The sequence below is a fragment of the Sorex araneus genome, chromosome 8 (genome assembly GCF_027595985.1).
Source record: "Sorex araneus isolate mSorAra2 chromosome 8, mSorAra2.pri, whole genome shotgun sequence".
Classification (NCBI taxonomy): domain Eukaryota; kingdom Metazoa; phylum Chordata; class Mammalia; order Eulipotyphla; family Soricidae; genus Sorex; species Sorex araneus.
Window position 1 is genome coordinate 44,655,483 of NC_073309.1, and position 17,420 is coordinate 44,672,902.

The window sequence follows — 17,420 nt, forward strand, 5'->3', positions numbered from 1 at the left end:
TTCTGGAATCATGTGAAGCTCTGGGCTCCATTTATTGCTCCCTCACTCTGTTCTCTATCTCCCAGGCTGCTGTCCACGGGCTGGGCGGACCCTAGTCATACTGGTGGGAGGGGTAGGTGCTGTGCCCGTCATACTCGTCCGTGGTGAGGCAGCGCAGCATGAAGTGGCCCAGGTCGTGTTTGGAGATGACCCTGGAGGGTCCCCGTCCATCCAGAGTGACCGTGTAGTCCCCGGTCAGAGGCTGATCTCCTGCAAGATGAGTGGGAAAATGAAGCAAAAAGTCCTTCTCTCTCCCAGCTCTCCAATCCTGACGGCCCAGAGTACGAGCCAGCAAAGGACAGAGTGCCTTTCCCAAACACAGGGCACTCATCTGTGTCCTTTTCCTTTTTTGCAAAGCTGGGGATGAAACCCAAGTTTCTTTTTTTTTTGTGGGGGGTGTCAGAGTGGAGGGGCCACACCTGGCGAGGCTCAAGAGTTACTTCTGCTCTGCACTCAGAGAGTGGTCAGGAACGCACTGGTGGCTGTGCTCGGGTGGCCATATGGTGGCTGCCAGGGATTGAACCCAGGTTGGCTACATGCAAGGCAAATAAGTGCCCTAACCACTGTGCTACTGCCAGACCCATGGAACCCAAGTTTCTTACATGTAAGGTATCTGCTTAACCACTGAGCCACTACCTTTCCCCCAAATAGCTTATTTTTTTTGGAGGGGGAGCGTAGAGGGGTCACACCTGGCTGTGCTCTGGGATCACTCTTGGCAGGCTCAGGAGAACCTGTGGGATACTTAGGATCGAACCTGGGTTGGCAGGCGAGAGCCTTACTCTCAGCCCCCCTAAATAGCCTCTTTATTTCCTTCACTTGACAAGTCCTTCCTGTTGTTTTCTTATGTCAGGTGCTGGCTACCCAGTGAGGACTCAATAACACAAGAATCTGTACCCTCAGCATTGAGACGTTTGCTAGGAAGAAGCAACCAAGAAGCTAAGAGACCAATGAGAGAGCCAGTAAGAATGGACTGGATTGGGATGGAGAGCTTGCACAGTGAGGAAGGCGCTTGTGGGGTGTCCTAGTGTGAATCCTCAGCATCCCAAAGGGTTCCCTGAGCCCTGCCAGGAGTGATCCCTGATCGCAGAGCCAGGAATAAGCCCTGAACAGTGGTGGGTGTGGCTTCTAAGCAAACAAAAAGTAAAAGGGGAAATCCTGTTTAGGAGACACCCCTCATTCCATGAGAGCCTTCCTGACCTTTTCCCTTTCTTTATGTTCTCTTCAATAAAATGGTCATCATTTAGGAAAAAAAAAAAAAGAAAAAGAGATCAGAGTGAGAGTACAGTGGGGAGGGCACTTGACGCGGCCAACCCGGGTTTGATCCCTGACATCTCATATGGTCCCCTGAGCCCCACCAGGAGTAATTCCTGAGTGCGGGGCCAGGAGTAAGTCCTGAGCATCATCAAATGTGGCCCAAAAACAGAAAGGAAAGAAGGGAGGAAGGAAGGATGGACAAATGGGCAAGTGAGAGAGCCCAGGGATCAGGGATGGCTCAGAGGCAGGCAGCTCTGTGTGTGAGGTTTTCTGGTTGTTTTTTTTTTCTTCCTTTTTGGGTCACACCCAGCGATGCACAGGGGTTACTCCTGGCTCTGCACTCAGGAATTACTCCTGGTGGTGCTCAGGGGACCATATGGGATGCTGGGAATTGAACCCTGGTCTGCTGCGTGCAAGGCAAACGCCCTACCCACTGTACTATCACTCCAGCCCCAGACAGGCAGCTCTGGCCTGAGCCTAGCCTAGTGGCTCACATAAGGCATGGCCCCGAAAGCTTGGCTGTTTCCAATCCCCAACTCTGTGGGCTGAGCCTAGCCTAGTGGCTCACATAAAGCATGACCCTGAAAGCTTGACTGTTTCCAATCCCCAACTCTGTGGGCTGATGGGCACACTCATTGCAGCTAGAAAGAAGATGACGCCCCCTCCTGGTGTGACTACTGCCACCGGAGTGGCCCTGCGAGTGTGTCTGCACACAGCTATGCCCCACCCCATGCACGAGCATTGCACCCAGGCCTTACAGAGCACCCCAGTTAAAGTGGGGTGCCCTCAGGAGCATCCCATGGCCAGGTATGTGTCTGTTTATGACTTTGAGTCACAGAGGAAAGGGGATGGGAGAGAAAAACAATTAAAAAAGAGGGTCTGGAGCCATAGCACAGTGGGTAAGGCGCTTGCCTTGCATGTGACCAACCTGAGTTCGATGCCCAACATCCCATATGGTCCCCTGAGCACCCCAAGAGGTAATTCCTGCCTGCAGAGACCAGAGTAACCCTTGAGCATCACTGATTGTGGCCACACACACACACACACACACACACACACACACACACAGAATTTCATAACAAATGAAAAATAAAAGAACGGCTGGGGGTTGTACAGGGCTTAGGCTTATGTCCAACCTGGCTGGGATCAATCCTTGACACCACTTGGTCCCCTGAGCATCGCCAGGTGTGCTCTGGAGGCTCCTGAACCCCTGTGGGGAGACCCAGGTGCTCCTCAGGGTCCAAGCAGCACCTCTTCAACTGTTGACTTGGTTGGCCAAAAATTGCCAGTGGGGCCACTCAGCCTCTTGAGCACTTCTTGGGAGCCCCCACCGCAATACACTAATTAAAGACATCAAATAAAAACCAGCTAAGGCCAAGCAGCTGGCTCAAAGGGTTGGAGTTCACGCTATGTATGTGGAGACCCTGGGCTCAATTCCCAGCACCATAGGGTCCCCCTGGGTGCTAATGGAAAGAGCCCCCAAATGAATAAAACCAAAAACTAATCCTTGGTACCTCATATGGTTTCCTGAGCATCACTGGGAGGAAGGAAGGAAGGAAGGAGGGAGGGACAGAGGCAGGGAGAAAGGGAGTGCGGGAGGGAGGGGGAAACGAAGGAGGGAGGGAAAGGGAAGGGAAGGGCCATGGGCAGAGGTGAGGGTGCAATACTGAGGTCACTTCTAGTGCCCAGCAGTTCGGGAAGGGAAGGGAGGGAGGAGGGAGGGAGTACAGACAGCTCCAGGTAGGAAGAAATGGTCACAGAGAACATCTAGGATGTCTATAACACGCCCTAAGAGAGAGGGTGGCTGTCCCATAGGGCTGAGCTCCAGAGACAGCCCGTCTGTGAGAAAGGTACCCTGCCCGAGCCGGAGCGATAGTACAGCAGGGAGGGCATTTGCCTAGCACTCGGCCTACCCAGGTTCCATCCAGCATCCCATATGGTCCCCCAGCATCACCAGGAGTAATTCCTGAGTGTAGAGCCAGGAGTAAGCCCTGAGCCTCACCAGGTGTGACCCAAAAAAGACAACAACAACCAGAAGGAAGGGTGAGGGGATCCCAGGTGTGGGCAGAGGCGGGGCACGCTCACCGATGTGTGGTGGCATCACAGCCACATACTTCAGGCCCGACTCCTGCAGGACCTTGTGCATCCGGATGTGGTCCTCGGTCACAGCTTGCAGTCTGGGGGGCACCTTGGTTGGGTCCCAGAGCAGGAAGGCTGTGGGGGGGTTGGGGGGAGACGGGCAACGTCAGTGAAGGTCTGAAGCTCTCAAAAACCTCCTGGCCAGCTCTGCATGCCTCCCCACAGCCCCCACCCTGCTGGAGGCAACAGCTTGGACTGTGCACCCACTTGCTCTGGTCACCCGTGCCTGCCGCCCAGGCCCTGGCACCTGCCCCCCACAATCTACAGCCCCTGCTAGAGGGGAGGGAGCTTTTCAGCACTGCCACCTCAGCTCTGGCTCTTCCTCTCCCAGAGACTGTCCCCAGATGGCTCATCCCCCTGCCCTGATATCCATGGTGTCGAGGAGGGGGGCGCTGTGGCCCCTCTTCCTCAGCTGGGAGTGTCCTGTCTTGGAAGCCCAGGGGTCTCCCTTTGGAGGACAGGGACCACAGTTCCCTCCTGGAGGCCCTGTGGAGAACTTTAATGCATCATCCCCAAGACACTGCGCACAGGAAGTGCTCAGCGACCACCCAAGGGCTGAAGTTGGCAGCGAGGTAAGGGGGACCCTCTCCACTGTGCAGCTTGCTTGGAGCCTCCCTCTGGACCAGTGGGGGGGCTCGCAGTCCACCAGGGGGCATGAGGGTGAGACCTATCCACAGAATTGTCCAGCCAGAGGCTGCCTGGGCCCCTCCGTCCTTCGCTGACCTCCTGCCAGCAGCACCCCCTTGTGTGACAGGTCTGACCCATTGACCACCACCTCAGTCTCAGGCACACAGCTGGTGCGCAGTAAGTACGCGGTGACTTGGGGTGGTTGCCGTGCACACTGGCACAGGCCCTCGGAACCCCTGCCCACTCCCCCCAGTCCCCGCAGCCCCACCACTCTGACCCACCACCCACCCGAGGTGCAGGCCACGACCTTGTCCACGCCGTGGGCCTTCATGGCCGCCACGATGTTCTGGGCCCCCTCGGACATCACCGTGGTGGGACCTTAGAGGGGACAGAGAGTGGCTGTCACTGGTGGGCGGTGGCGGCGGCGGTGGCAGGGGAGGGGCGGGGGGTGGGGGTGGCGCTGGGGGCCGAGGTGCAGGGGGGGGCCGTGGGCAGAGGGGGGGCTCAGTACTGAGGTCACTGCCAGTGCCCAGCAGCACGATGATGGCATCTTGCCCAGCCACTGTCTTGTCCACATCGGCCGCCTGTCGAACGTCCCCCACCACCACGTGGGCCGGCTGGGGCCCTGCCGAGGGCAGTCGGGAGGCATCCCGCACCAGCACTGTCACTTCATAACCTGCAGGCAAACGGGGGCAGAGAGACAGGTCAGGGGGCTGGTGATGGCACCCCAGGGGTTAGGTCCTGGGATGCCCCAAATCCATCCCCCAGGTTTCCATTTAGGGATAGTGGTCTTCAAACATAAGACTCCCCCACCTTTTCTCTTCCCCTCTCTCTCTCCCACCCCCCACAAGGCAGCCATCCGTGAAGAGACCCCTCTGCCAAGAGTCACATCTATTAGCAACTGGATTGTTGTACTATTTTGTTTTGGGGCCACACCGGGCAATGCTCAGGCCTTAATCCTGGCTCTGCACTCAGGAATTCCCCCTGGCAGACTTGGGGGATCATATGGGATGCCTGGACTCGAATCCAGGTTGGCCATTTACCAGGCAAACGCCCTCCCCACTGTACTATCTCTGAGGTCCCTTTAGCACCTGCAATTTGCCAGATTCCAGAACTGCTCAAAGTACCCCATCCAGGTCCCCCAGACTCTGGTGCTCTCTGCAGCGGCCTTGACATTCTCCTGCTGTCCTGAAAAACTCAGCGCAGCTCTTTGGAGACGTGGCTGATGCTGGGCTGCCAGGGAAAGACCCGATGAGCTGAGAGCAGCTTCTCCTGCCAGTGCTTAGTGAAGGAGGAGATACTTGTTCAAAGGAATAATGGGGGCAAAGGAAGCTCCTGAGTCTATGGACACCTGTACCTGAAGCTAACCTCACCACTCACCACTGGCAGCTATGAAAGGATGAAGCCATTATTCTGAAAAGCATAAAGGAAGAAGGTCAAAAATCAAATTGTTGGGGCTGGAGCGATAGCACAGTGGGTAGGGCATTTGTCTTGCATGCAACCAACCCAGGTTCGAATCCCAGCAACCCATATGGTCCCCTGAGCACCGCCAGGAGTAATTCCTGAGTGCAGAGCCAGGAGTAACCCCTGTGCATTGCCGGGTGGGACCAAAAAAAAAAAAAAAGCAAAAAAAAATCAAATTGTTGGGGCTGGAGCAATAGCACAGCAGGTAGGGCGTTTGCCTTGCACGCGGCCAACCCGGGTTCGATTCCCAGCATCCCATATGGTTCCCTGAGCACCGCCAGGGGTAATTCCTGAGTGCATCGCCGGTGTGACCCAAAAAGCAAAAAAAAAAAAAAAAATCAAATTGTTCATTCTTTTTTTTTGTTTTTGTTTGTTTTTGCCACATATCTGGTGGTGCTCAGGGTTTACTCCTGGTTCTATGTTCATGGGATGATCTGGGGTACTGGGGATTGAACCCAGGCCAGCCATGGGCAACGGAAGTGCCTTACCCGTTGTACATTCTCTCCAGCTCCCTTCCCCCCACTACTTTTTGCTTTTTGGCAATGCTCAGCGTTACTCCTGGCTCTGCACTCGAGAATCACTCCTGTCACTGCTCAGGGGGACATATGGGATACGGGATGCCAGGGATCAAACCCAGATCGGCTGCAAGCAAGGCAAGTGCCCAACTCACTGTTTTGTGGCTCTGCCCCAGCCCCCATTTTTCTTGACAGCTGTCACCCTCTTAGAAAATAAATCACAGGAGGGCGCTTTCCTTGCACGCAGCTGACCTGGGTTCGATCCCTGGTTTCCCATATGGTCCTTTGAGCCTGCCAGGAGTGAATCCTACATGTACAGAATCAGGAGTAAGCCCTGAACACAGCTGGGTGTGGCCCCAAAACAAAACAAAAACCGTATAGAAGCTGCTGAAATTCTAGAACCATGATAATAGTAGCCAGTTACATAATATTCAGAGAGTAGCATTATGTGCGAGGTGCCAAGTGCCTTGTAGATATCAGTTATTATTGCTTAATAGTGATATAAATCTCAGGGAAATGATGGATGGAATTCTAGCCCTTGTGCTTTTCAGCTGTTGAACACCCGGCAATCCACCTAGCTTTATAAAGCTAAAATTCACCTGGACTTTGTAAAGTGACACGAATAATAGTTTCTGCCTTAGAGTTGCTGCCATTTTAAATTAAATATCTAAGGATGTATTGTGAGTCATATGACAACACTGCCAAGACAATTTTTTGTTTGGTTTGGTTGGTTTGGTTTTAGGTCACACCCAGCAGTGCTCAGGGCTTACTCCTGCTCTGCACTCAGGAATCACTCCTGGTGGTGCTCAGGGGACCATATAGGATGCTAAGGATTGAACCTGGTTGGCCACATGGAAGCCAAATGCCTTTCCCGCTTCACTATCTCTCTGGCCCACTAAAACAATTTTAGTGCCAAGACAGGGGCTGGCCAAGGTAGTGGATAGGGCACTTGCCTTGCATGTGGTAGACCTGAGTTTGATTCCCAGGACCACATATGGTCTCCCAAGCCCCACCGGGAGTGAACGCTGAGTGCGGAGCCAAGAGCATCACCGGATGTGCCCCCACTGCCCACAAAAAAAAAAAATGTACCAAGACAATTCAATAGGGAAAGAATAATCTCTTTTAATTTTTTTCTTCTTCTTTTTTTTTTTTTTGTCTTTGTTTTTGGGCCAGTCCCAGTGATGCTCAGAGATTACCCCTGGCTCTGCACTCAGGGATCACTACTGGCAGGCTTAGAGGACCCATATGGGATGCTGAGGATAAAACTTGGTTTGGCCGAATGCAAGGCAAATACCCTACCTGATGTACTATCTCTCTGGCCCTCCTTTTAATTTTCTTTGTGATGTGTGTGTAGAGGGGACTGGACCACACCCACTGGTGCTAAGGAGCTATTTCTGGCTCTGTGGTCAGGGATCAAGAATAGTCTCTCCCTGAACCACATCCAAAAGAACAAAAGCAACCCTTGTTGGCGTGGATGTGGGGAGAAAGCGACTCTCCTTCACTGCTGGTGGGAATGCTGACTGGTTCAACCCTTTTGGAAAACAACATGGATGATTCTCAAAAAATTAGAAATTGAGCTCCCATTTGAACCAGCAATACCACTCCTAGGAATATATCCCAGAGAGGCAAAAAGGTATAGTAGAAACGACATCTGCATTTGTATGTTCATTGCAGCATTATTTACAATAGCCAAAATCTGGGAAAAAAACAGAGTGCCCCAAAACAGAGGACTGGTTAAAGAAACTTTGGTACATCTACACAGTGGAATACTATGCAGCTGTTAGAGAAGATGAAGTCATAAAATTTGCATGTAAGTGGGTCAACATGTAAAGTATCATGTTAAGTGAAATGAGTCAGAAAGAGAGAGACAGACATAGAAAGATCACACTCATCTGTGGAATATAAAGTAACAGAGTGGGAGACTAACAACCAAGAGTAGTAGAGATAAGGACCAGGAGGTCTGCCCCACAGCTTGGAAACCGGCCTCACATGCTGGGGGAAAAGGCAGCTCAGATAGAGAAGGAAACACCAAGTAAAGGATGTTGGGAGGACCCATTCGGGTTGAAAGGTGTGTGCCAAAAGTAGACTATAGACTCAACACGACAGCCACTCAATACTTCTATTGCAAACTACAACACCCAAAAGGAAAGAGAACAAAAGGGAATGCCCTGCCGAAGAAGAGGAATGGGGAGGTGGAGGATGGGGTGGAGGTGGTGGGAGGAATATTGGGAACATTGGTGGAGGAGAATGGGCACTGGTGGAGGGATGGGTAAATAATTATTGTATGACTGAGATGCAAACATGAAAGTTCATAAGTTTGTAACTACCCCATGGTGATTCACTAATAAAAATTAAAAAAAAAAGTCTTTCCAACAAATTGATCTGCAAGTAATGGATGGACAGTCATAGGTAGAAGAAGGAAGTTGGTCTATCACTCCACATACGAAAATGAATTCAGATTGATCAAAGAACCAAATGCAAGCAATACAACCAAACAGAACAGTTCTTTTGGTTTTAGGCCACACCCTGCTGTGCTCAGGAATTACTCTTGGCTCTGTGCTCAGGGATCATTTCTGGTGGAGCTTGAGGGATGCCAGGGATCGAACCTGGGTAAGCTGTGTGCAGGGCAAGAGCCCTACCCACCGTATTATCTTCCTGGGCCCCACAACCATACAACTCTTAGAAAGAAACAAAGACATAAATTTTGTGAGGTTGGATGAGGCACTGGTTTCCTAGCTAGGCTACCAAATGCACAACTGTTTCCTCAAAACTGCAAAAAATTTTTGGCTTCAAGCACACATTTAAGAAAGTAAGAAGTTCCAAATCCATTCCCCCGAATGGAGAGATAGTGGGAGGTAAAGTATTCGCCTTGCATATAGCTGACTCAGGTTTGATCCCAAGTATTGCATATTGTCCCCTAAGCTCTGCCAGGAGTGATCCTTGAGCACAGAGCCGGGAAAAAAATTCCTAAACATCATGTTAGTCTCCCACTCTATTACTTTATATTCCTAAACATCATGAGGTGTGAGCACACCCCAAAAAAGAAAATGAGAAGACATTATACAAATCATACAACTGCTTTTTTTTTTTTTTCTTTTTGGGTCACATCCGGCGATGCACAGGGGATACTCCTGGCTCATGCACTCAGGAATTACTCCTGGCGGTGCTCGGGGGGCAACATGGGATGCCGGGAATCGAACCCGGGTCGGCTGCGTGCAAAGCAAATGCCCTACCAGCTGTGCTATTGCTCCAGTCCACAACTGCTTTTTTTGAGGGGGTGGGCTTGGGGTTATGGGATTTAGGTTGTACCTGGCAGTACTGGAGGGTGCTACTCTGGCGCTCTGTCCAGGGGTCCCTGGGGACCGAACTGGGATTTAGCCATATTCAAGGTCATAACCTCTATACTATCTCTCAGGCCCCAACAAATATGTATTGGATAAAGTTTTGTACCTAGAATATATAAAGAACTCCTACAACTTGGAAATAATAATAGAGGGTAAGAGAGTTAGGCTAGCAGGTAAGGTGCTTATCTTGCACGTGGTTGACCCTGGGGTTTGACCCCTGACACCACATATGGTCCTTGAGCCCTGCCAGGAGAGATCCCTGAGGGCAGTGTTCCAAGTAAGCCCTGGCCCCTCAAAAAACAAAAAAACAAGGAGTTGGAGAGATATTACAGTGGGGAGGACATTTGCCTTGCACTGGGGTGGCCAGGGTTCAATCCCCTTGGTCCTCCAAGCACCCCCTAAGCACAGTCAGGAATACCCCCGGAAAAAAATGAACTGGACAGAATGATGCTCCAAAGAATATACACAAATGGTCAATAATCGGGGGCTGGAGCGATAGCACAGTGGGGAGGGCATTTGCCTTGCACGCGGCCGACCCGGGTTCAATACCCAGTATCCCATAGGGTCCCCTGAGCACGGCCAGGGGTAATTCCTGAGTGCAGAGCCAGGAGAAACCCCTGTGTATCGCCAGGTGTGACCCAAAAAGCAAAAAAACCCAAATGGTCAATAATCACATAAAAAAGATAGTCAATATTATAAGCCACCAGGGAATTGCAAATAAATAAAAACTACAGTTAGATACCTCTTGTGGCTGGAGCTATAGCACAGCGGGTGGGGGGTTTGCCTTGCATGCGGCCAACCCAGGTTCGATTCCCAGCGTCCCATATGGTCCCCGGAGCACCGCCAGAGGTAATTCCTGAGTGCAGAGCCAGGAGTGACCCCTGTGCATCGCCGAATGTGATCCAAAAAGCAAAAAGAAAGAAAAATATATCTCTCATTTTTTTTTGAGAGGGGTCAGACCTGGCAGTCCTGTGAGGGGCTGTTTCTGGCTCTGTTTTCAGGAGCGAGCTCTGGGAGTGCTTATCAGTGGTATCCAGGATCAAACTGGGGTTGGCCACATGCAATGCTAGCGCCGTAACCCCTGAACACTCTGTTCAGCCCCATACGTGAGAAACCTCTTCAGATGCGCTAGAATGGGCGCCATCCAAAGGATAGAGGAAAACTGGGTGTGTGTGAGCATAGAAGGGAACCCTCACACCAGGGAACTTTGAATGACTCAGCAGCTTGGGGAACCAGAGTAGCACTTCCTCAAAAGGGTAAACATACAGTTGCCATGTGACTCAGCGATTCTGTTCCTAGGTAGGAAAACATTTCTTCTAAGAGCAATGCAAACATACATAGTACACTGGGTAGGGCGCTTGCCTGGCACATGGCCCACCCAGGTTCAATCCCCGGCACCCTACAAAGTCCTTCGAGCCCCTCCACGAATGATCCCTGAGTGCAGACCCCTGAGCACAGCTGAATGTGGCCCCCAAACATATAAACAACAAAAAATGGTGTGCCTGCATGTTCTTACAGGCTTTATTCATAATAACCAAGACTTGCAAACAACTTTGAAGTCTTTCCAAGGCCAAATGGAGAGATAAAATGTGTCCATCTGTGAACCAGAGAGAAAGTACAAGGGATGGGGTGGTTCATCGCAGGAAGTTGACCCAGTTTTGATTCTAGGCACCCCATATGGTTGCCAGAATTTCATAAAGTGTGATCTCTGGGTGCAGAGCCAGGAACAACCCCCCAATACAACCAGGTGTGGCCCAAAAAACTAGAAACAAAAAAATCAATCGATTGTCCATCTACAGAAGGTGATAAATAATATTCTGCAAGTGAACAAAATGACTCAGTAATGCTACAATGGATGCCTAAGAAAGTAGACCGTATTAAGAAGTCAGTTTGGTTTGTTTTGGTTTGGTTGGTCAGAGGAATGACTTTAGATGCTAGATGCTGGTTTTTTCTTCTTTTTTTTTTTTTTTGGCTTTTTGGGTCACACTCAGCGATGTTCAGGGGTTACTCCTGGTGGCTCTGTTCTCATGAATTACTCCTGGTAGTACTTTGGAGACCATAGGGGATGCTGGGGATGGCACCTGAGTCGGTCACATGCAAGGCAAACACTCTCCCTCCTGGACTATCACTCCAGCCCCAGAATCTAGTTTTCTATGATTCCATTTCTACAAAACGTCTACAAAAGGCCAATTTAGGGACAGAGCGGTAATACAGTGGATAAGGTATTTATTTATTTATTTACTTATTTTTCTTTTTGGGTCACACCCAACGATGCACAGGGGTTACTCCTGGCTTGTGCACTTAGGAATTACTCCTAGCGGTGCTCAGGGAACCATATGGGATGCTGGGAATAGAACCCAGGTTGGCCGCATGCAAGGCAAACACCCTACCCGCTGTGCTAACATTCCAGCCCCGATAAGGTATTTCTTTGCCTTGCATGTAGCCAACCCAGGTTCAATCTCCAGCACCCCATATGACCCCTGAGCCCACCAGGAGTGATTCTAGAGGGTAGAGCAAGGCTGAGCACAGCTGGATATGATCAAAAGCAAACAAACTGATCAATTAAGGAGCCCCCAGGAGGTAACTGAGAGATAGAACATTTGGTCTGTCTGAGGCCTCGGGCCCTACCTTAAGAGGGGCAAATCTATACTAATAGAAAGTTGATGAGTCCTTGTCTAGGACTGATGAATGGGTTAGGCAGGAAAAAAGGGAGATGAATTCTAGTTTGTTTGTTTTTTTTTTCAGGGGCCGGGGATAATGGCAATACTCCATATTCACTGGGCTGATACTGGCACCACTCTGTGGCCATGATAAAAACTAATTAATAGAGCTGGAGAGATAGTGTAGCGGGAAGGGCATTCGCCTTGCATGCAGCCAACCAGTTTTGACCCCCGGCATCACATTAGGGACCCCTTATTACTGCCAAAGTGATCCCTGAGCACAGAGCCAGGAGTAAGACGTGAGCATAGCAGGGTGTGGCTCAAGCCCCTCATCCCCTGAAGAAAAAGTTAAAAAATGAGAGGCTGGGTGGGTGAGAGTGATAGTGCAACAGGTAGGGCGCTTGCCTTGCACGCGGCCAACTGGGGTTGGATCCCTGGCACCCCATATGGTCCCTCGAGCACTGCCAGGAGTGATCCCTGAGCACAGAGCTAGGAGAAGGCTCTGAACACTGCTGGGTTCAACACTATTTGTTGGCCCCCAAGCAAAACAACAACAACAACAAAAAGGGTTTGAAGCAACTGTATAGTAGTCAGGGCGCTTGCCTGGCACGCAGTTGACCCAGGTTTGATCCCTGAAATCCCATATGGTCCCCCGAGTTCTCCAGTCAGAGCTCTGAGCACAGATCCCTGAATACCATCAGGTATGGTCCCAAAACAAACCAGAAAAAAACAAAACAAAACACTGGATTGTATACCTTATTTTTTTAAATGTGTGTGTGTGTGGGGGGGGGGGGTTGAACTCCTCACAATGCTCCCAGATCTGTGCTCAGTGGTCACTTCTGAGCATGGGATGCAGGCAAGAGAAGTGCCTTTACGTCTGTACTATCTTTCTGACTCCTGACTTCTATACGTTAGTGGGTGAACTGTATGTGCATCCCAATAAAGCTATAAATGCAAAACTTAAATGCAGGAGTGAAAAGCTGAGGGTGTGTGCCCTACACAGGAATGGGCACTGATTTCTGGCTCTAGTCCTTCCTGGCCTCCTAACCTGCAGCCTCACACATCCACTGCCCTGCCTATTACCCTCCGCTGCCCCACCCATCTCTATTCCACAAGGCCGACAGCCAGCTTTCCCGAGTTGATATGTAAGTGTCCCCTGTTCAGATCCTTTCTGGAGGCCCCCTAATGCCTGAGGTAAAGTGTGTGTCTCTCACCTCTCAGGCACCTTCAAAATCCCAGAAGACCCTCCAGCTGTTCCTCTTCTGCAGTGCTGGGGCCCAACCCATTAGCCACCATATTAGCTTCCAGTTCCTCAATCACATCTGCTGCCCCCTGGCCTTTGCACATGCTGTGCCCTTGGCCTGGAGCTCCTGGTGCCTTCCTTCCTCAGTCCAGAGTGCTGTGCTTCCTATCAGGCTCTACATTTGCTGATCTGGAGTAAATAGGGCCTTCTGGGCTCAGGGACTGTGTCATTTTAGTTCCCTGATTTTTTGGGGAAGGGAATGATCTCTCTAGCAGTCCAGCAGGGCTAGGAATCCAAGGGGAATATTTTTTGGAAGGTTGGGTCATACCTGGTAGTGTTCAGGATTTACTCCTGGCTCTGAGTTCAGGCAAACACCTTACCCCTTGTACTACCTCTTTTTTTTTTTTGCCTTTTGGGTCACACCCAGCGATGCTCAGGGGTTACTCCTGGCTTTGCACTCAGGAACTACTCCTGGCGGTGCTTGGGGGACCATATGGGATGCCGGGGATCGAACCCGGGTCGGCCGCGTGCAAGGCAAACGCCCTACCCGCTGTGCTATCGCTCCGGCCCCCTGTACTACCTCTTTGACGCCATACCAGTCCCCATTTTTATTTTTATTTTTTTGGAGCCACACCCAGATGTGCTCAGTGTTTACTCCTAGCTCTGTACTCAGGAATCACCCCTGGAAGGCTCAGGGGACCCTATGGAATACCAGGGATCTAACCCTGGTGGGCTTAGTACACTGCAAGCGCCCTCCCCACTGTACTGTCTCTCCAGCCCCATCACACCAGCCCCCTGACCCTTTCCTGATTTTTTCTTTTTTTTGGTTGTTTTCTGGGCCACACCAATGATGCTCACAGCTTACTCCTGGATCTGCACTTCGGGATCAGTCCTGGGACCCATACAGGGTGCTGGGGAGATCAAACCTGTGCTGGCCGTGAGCAAGGCGAGTGACAGCTGTACTATCTCTCCCTGGACGCTCATAAACACTAAAGCACAGGACTGACCACTGGCTCCCTGAACCTGGCTGCTAACTGGGATCCTGCCGCTGCCTTAGGAACCCGGGGAAAGAAATACTCCCTAGTGAGACTCCAGTCTCGTCTCTCACAGGGCCAGCAAGAGGGCTGCGGGGAAGGTGCCTACCTTGCATGCCAGGCTCAGTCCTGGCACCCCACATTCAATGCTATGTCCTGCCAGGAGTAATCCCTGAGCACAAAATCAGGAGTCAGCACTAAGTACTGCTCGGAGTACCTAAAGTAGTGCTGTCTCACCACACATTGAGGAGCAGAAGGAACTTTGGGGTGCCAATTTTTAGGCCACTGATTAACTGCCACTGTGCATCCAGTGATGTTCAGGGGCTGCTCCATGCTCCGGAGTTGCGGCTGGGGACCATGTGGTCTGTTGGGGCTGAAGTCTAGGCCTTCTGCGCGCAGAGTCCTTGCTCACCCTTTGAATCACCTCCTGGGCCCCTATCATCTACAGAGAGTCACCTTGGCCCCACGGAATGACTGAGATCGAGGCAAGTCTTGCCTGGCATTGATGGGACTGTGGGCGGCTAACCCAGGTTTGATCCCTGGCACCCCTGAGCACCATCAGGAGTAATCCTAGAGTAAAAGAGCCAGGAGTAAGCCCTGAACACCACCAGGGAAGGAAGGAAGGGAGGGAGGGAGGGAGGGAGGGAGGAAGGAAGGAAGGAAGGAAGGAAGGAAGGAAGGAAGGAAGGAAGGAAGGAAGGAAGGAAGGAAGGAAGGAAGGAAAGGAAAGGAAAGGAAGGAAGGAAGGAAGGAAGGAAGGAAGGAAGGAAGGAAGGAAGGAAGGAAGGAAGGAAGGAAGGAAGGAAGGAAGGAAGGAAGGAAGGAAGGCTGTTCTACTCTCTGGAACTCTTCCTTCTGATGGGGACTGGTGGAGGGACTTGTCACAGCCTTAGGCCAGTGGGGCCCAGCTCTGAGTTCCTGGGTGCAGTTCCAGTGGTGAACAGCAGGGGGTCTGCGGGGCCCTGGGTGGATTTCAGGATTACAGGAAGGTAGTGCAGTGGGTACTTGATCCTTAGGGTGACTCAGCATCTCAGCTCCTGCAGCACTTCCTCCCCCAGAAGCATTCCTGAGCACATTCATGTTTCCCCTCCCCATAAGTCAATACCCTCCCTCAGTCCTGGGGGGCTGGGGAGGATGTTGGAGGTGGGGAGGTGGAGGAGGGGAGCAGTGGGCCTAATGGGAAGCTGTCTGTCAGGGCTGGAAGACAGCAGAGTGGGGCCCTGGAGGCCTCCACCCTTTTGGGGCACCCAGATAGTTGGTATCTTCAGGCGCTGTGACCAGCAAGGGTGGGGCCCTTTATCTGGAGGTCTCAGCCCCGCTGGGGGGTTGAAGTCAAGACAGTAGCGGGAGGGAGTGGGACATGCTGCCCCTTTCCTGGGGCAACTGAGTTGAGCCCTCCTTGACTTTCCCACCCCAGGGCCCTCAAGACTTTCATCACGTCTCCAAGATTATCTGGGCATGACGCTAAGCAACAGCCTGCCAGCCACCAGCCTTGTCAGCTTTGGGCCTGGGTACCCGTATAGAGAGGCAGAGGAGTACCGTGGGTAGGACAAGGGCTGAGGGTCGAGAGATCACAGAGTAAGGCGCTCACCTTAGGTACCAATCCTGCTACCCCTCGAGCACTACCTGGTGTGGTATGGCACTCAGGCCTCCCCAAATCAAAACAACAGAGTGAAGGCTGAGGGTTAGGGAGAGAGTGCCAAACAGGGATTCCATCAGGAGCTTGGGGTTCAACCCCCCACCACCGCCAAGCCTCCCAATACCGCCTAGAACAAGCGCTGAGCAACGCACTGGGAGTGGCCCCTGAGCACTGCTGGTTGAGGCTCCCCCAAACCAAAAAAGAGCCAGAACTGAGTTTAAATCCCAACGCTGTGTTATTGGGCATGTCAGTCTTTGCATGACAGTATCCTCTTCAGTCAATGAGTCGAGACTCTTTCCCACCTCCCAGGAGGGCAGGGAGGAGTTAAGAGAATCAAGAGAGAATGATTCTTGGGGGGGAGGGGGCGATAAACTGATCCCTGGCTTCTTAGACCCTCCTAGGGTACGCTAACCACCACCCTCTCCAGCACAACCGTCTCAACACCGTTAATAACATTTCCCAAATGTCCTGAACTTAATCCTGCCTCCGGGTGCCTCTATTCTTTGAAATCACATAAAATTGGATATTTTTATAACCTCCCACCCCATTCCTGCCATCTGGGTTTCCACCCGCCTCCGTCCCGTCCCTCACCCCCCACCCGGATTCTCCGTCTTAGGGGTCAACCATGACACTCCCCGCCCGCTCCAGCTCATGCCTGCTTGCACCGCCTGCGCCAGGGTGGTGAGCCCGGTCCTGCCGGTGGCGCCGAAAATCGCAATCTTCTTGACAGCCATGCTGCTGGGTCGCGCGGGAACCGAGTGGCCCTCCGGACCGCCCTCTTGGGGGTTCTCTAGAGGGAGGGACGGGGCGGGGCCGCGCACAGGGCCCTGTCTGGGCGCCGCTAGGGAAAAGGGAGGGGCCACGAGGCCACGCCTCCACCCGAAAGGACGGCAGGCGGAGTAGAGAAGGGGCGGGTTTTCTTCGGGCGCCCCGCCCCTTCCAGCCTTCCGCCCGCCTCTTAGGCTGAGGGGCGTGGCTGCGTTTGGCTAGCTGGAAGGACCGGGCGGACCAGACTACGAGAGACTGTCTATCACCCAGCGTCCCGCCCCCACACGGAGCCTCCCGGGGCGGGGCCATATGTGGCCACGCCCACAGCCCGTCCCCTAACACACGCCCCCTTTTCTTTTCGCTCCTTTTGGCGGATTTGAACTCGCTCCTCCGCCGAAGCCGGTGCCACCTAGAAGTTGCTGGCGAGGACCGTGTGGCTGTGTGTGGGTGTGACTGACTCTGTGTGACCGCAGTGTCTACAGGCTTGTGTGGCCCTGGGCAACTCGGAGTCACCTAAAGGGAGCGTCCGATGAAGGGTTGACAGCCTGTGTCGCTTCACGGAGGCTGTTCTGGTGTGACTTGTCCGTAGTGACCCTGGGGGGACCCCCGGGTGTCAGTCTATGGTCCTCTATGCATCCATGACGCTGGCGGAGAAGGTGCGCGTGCGACTCGTGACTGAGGCTGCCATGGTGTG

General features: G+C 52.4%; 1 protein-coding gene across 1 annotated transcript; it reads right to left on the minus strand.

Annotated features, from left to right (window-relative positions):
• BLVRB (biliverdin reductase B) lies at positions 1-16,819 on the minus strand. The gene is made up of 5 exons (XM_004620735.2): positions 16,614-16,819; positions 4,571-4,735; positions 4,348-4,437; positions 3,379-3,507; positions 1-249 (listed from the first exon to the last, which is right to left on the minus strand). The coding sequence occupies exons 1-5, from the start codon at positions 16,690-16,692 to the stop codon at positions 92-94; spliced, it is 621 nt and encodes a 206-aa protein (XP_004620792.1). The 5' UTR covers positions 16,693-16,819; the 3' UTR covers positions 1-91.
• Positions 16,820-17,420: the final 601 nt, after the last annotated feature.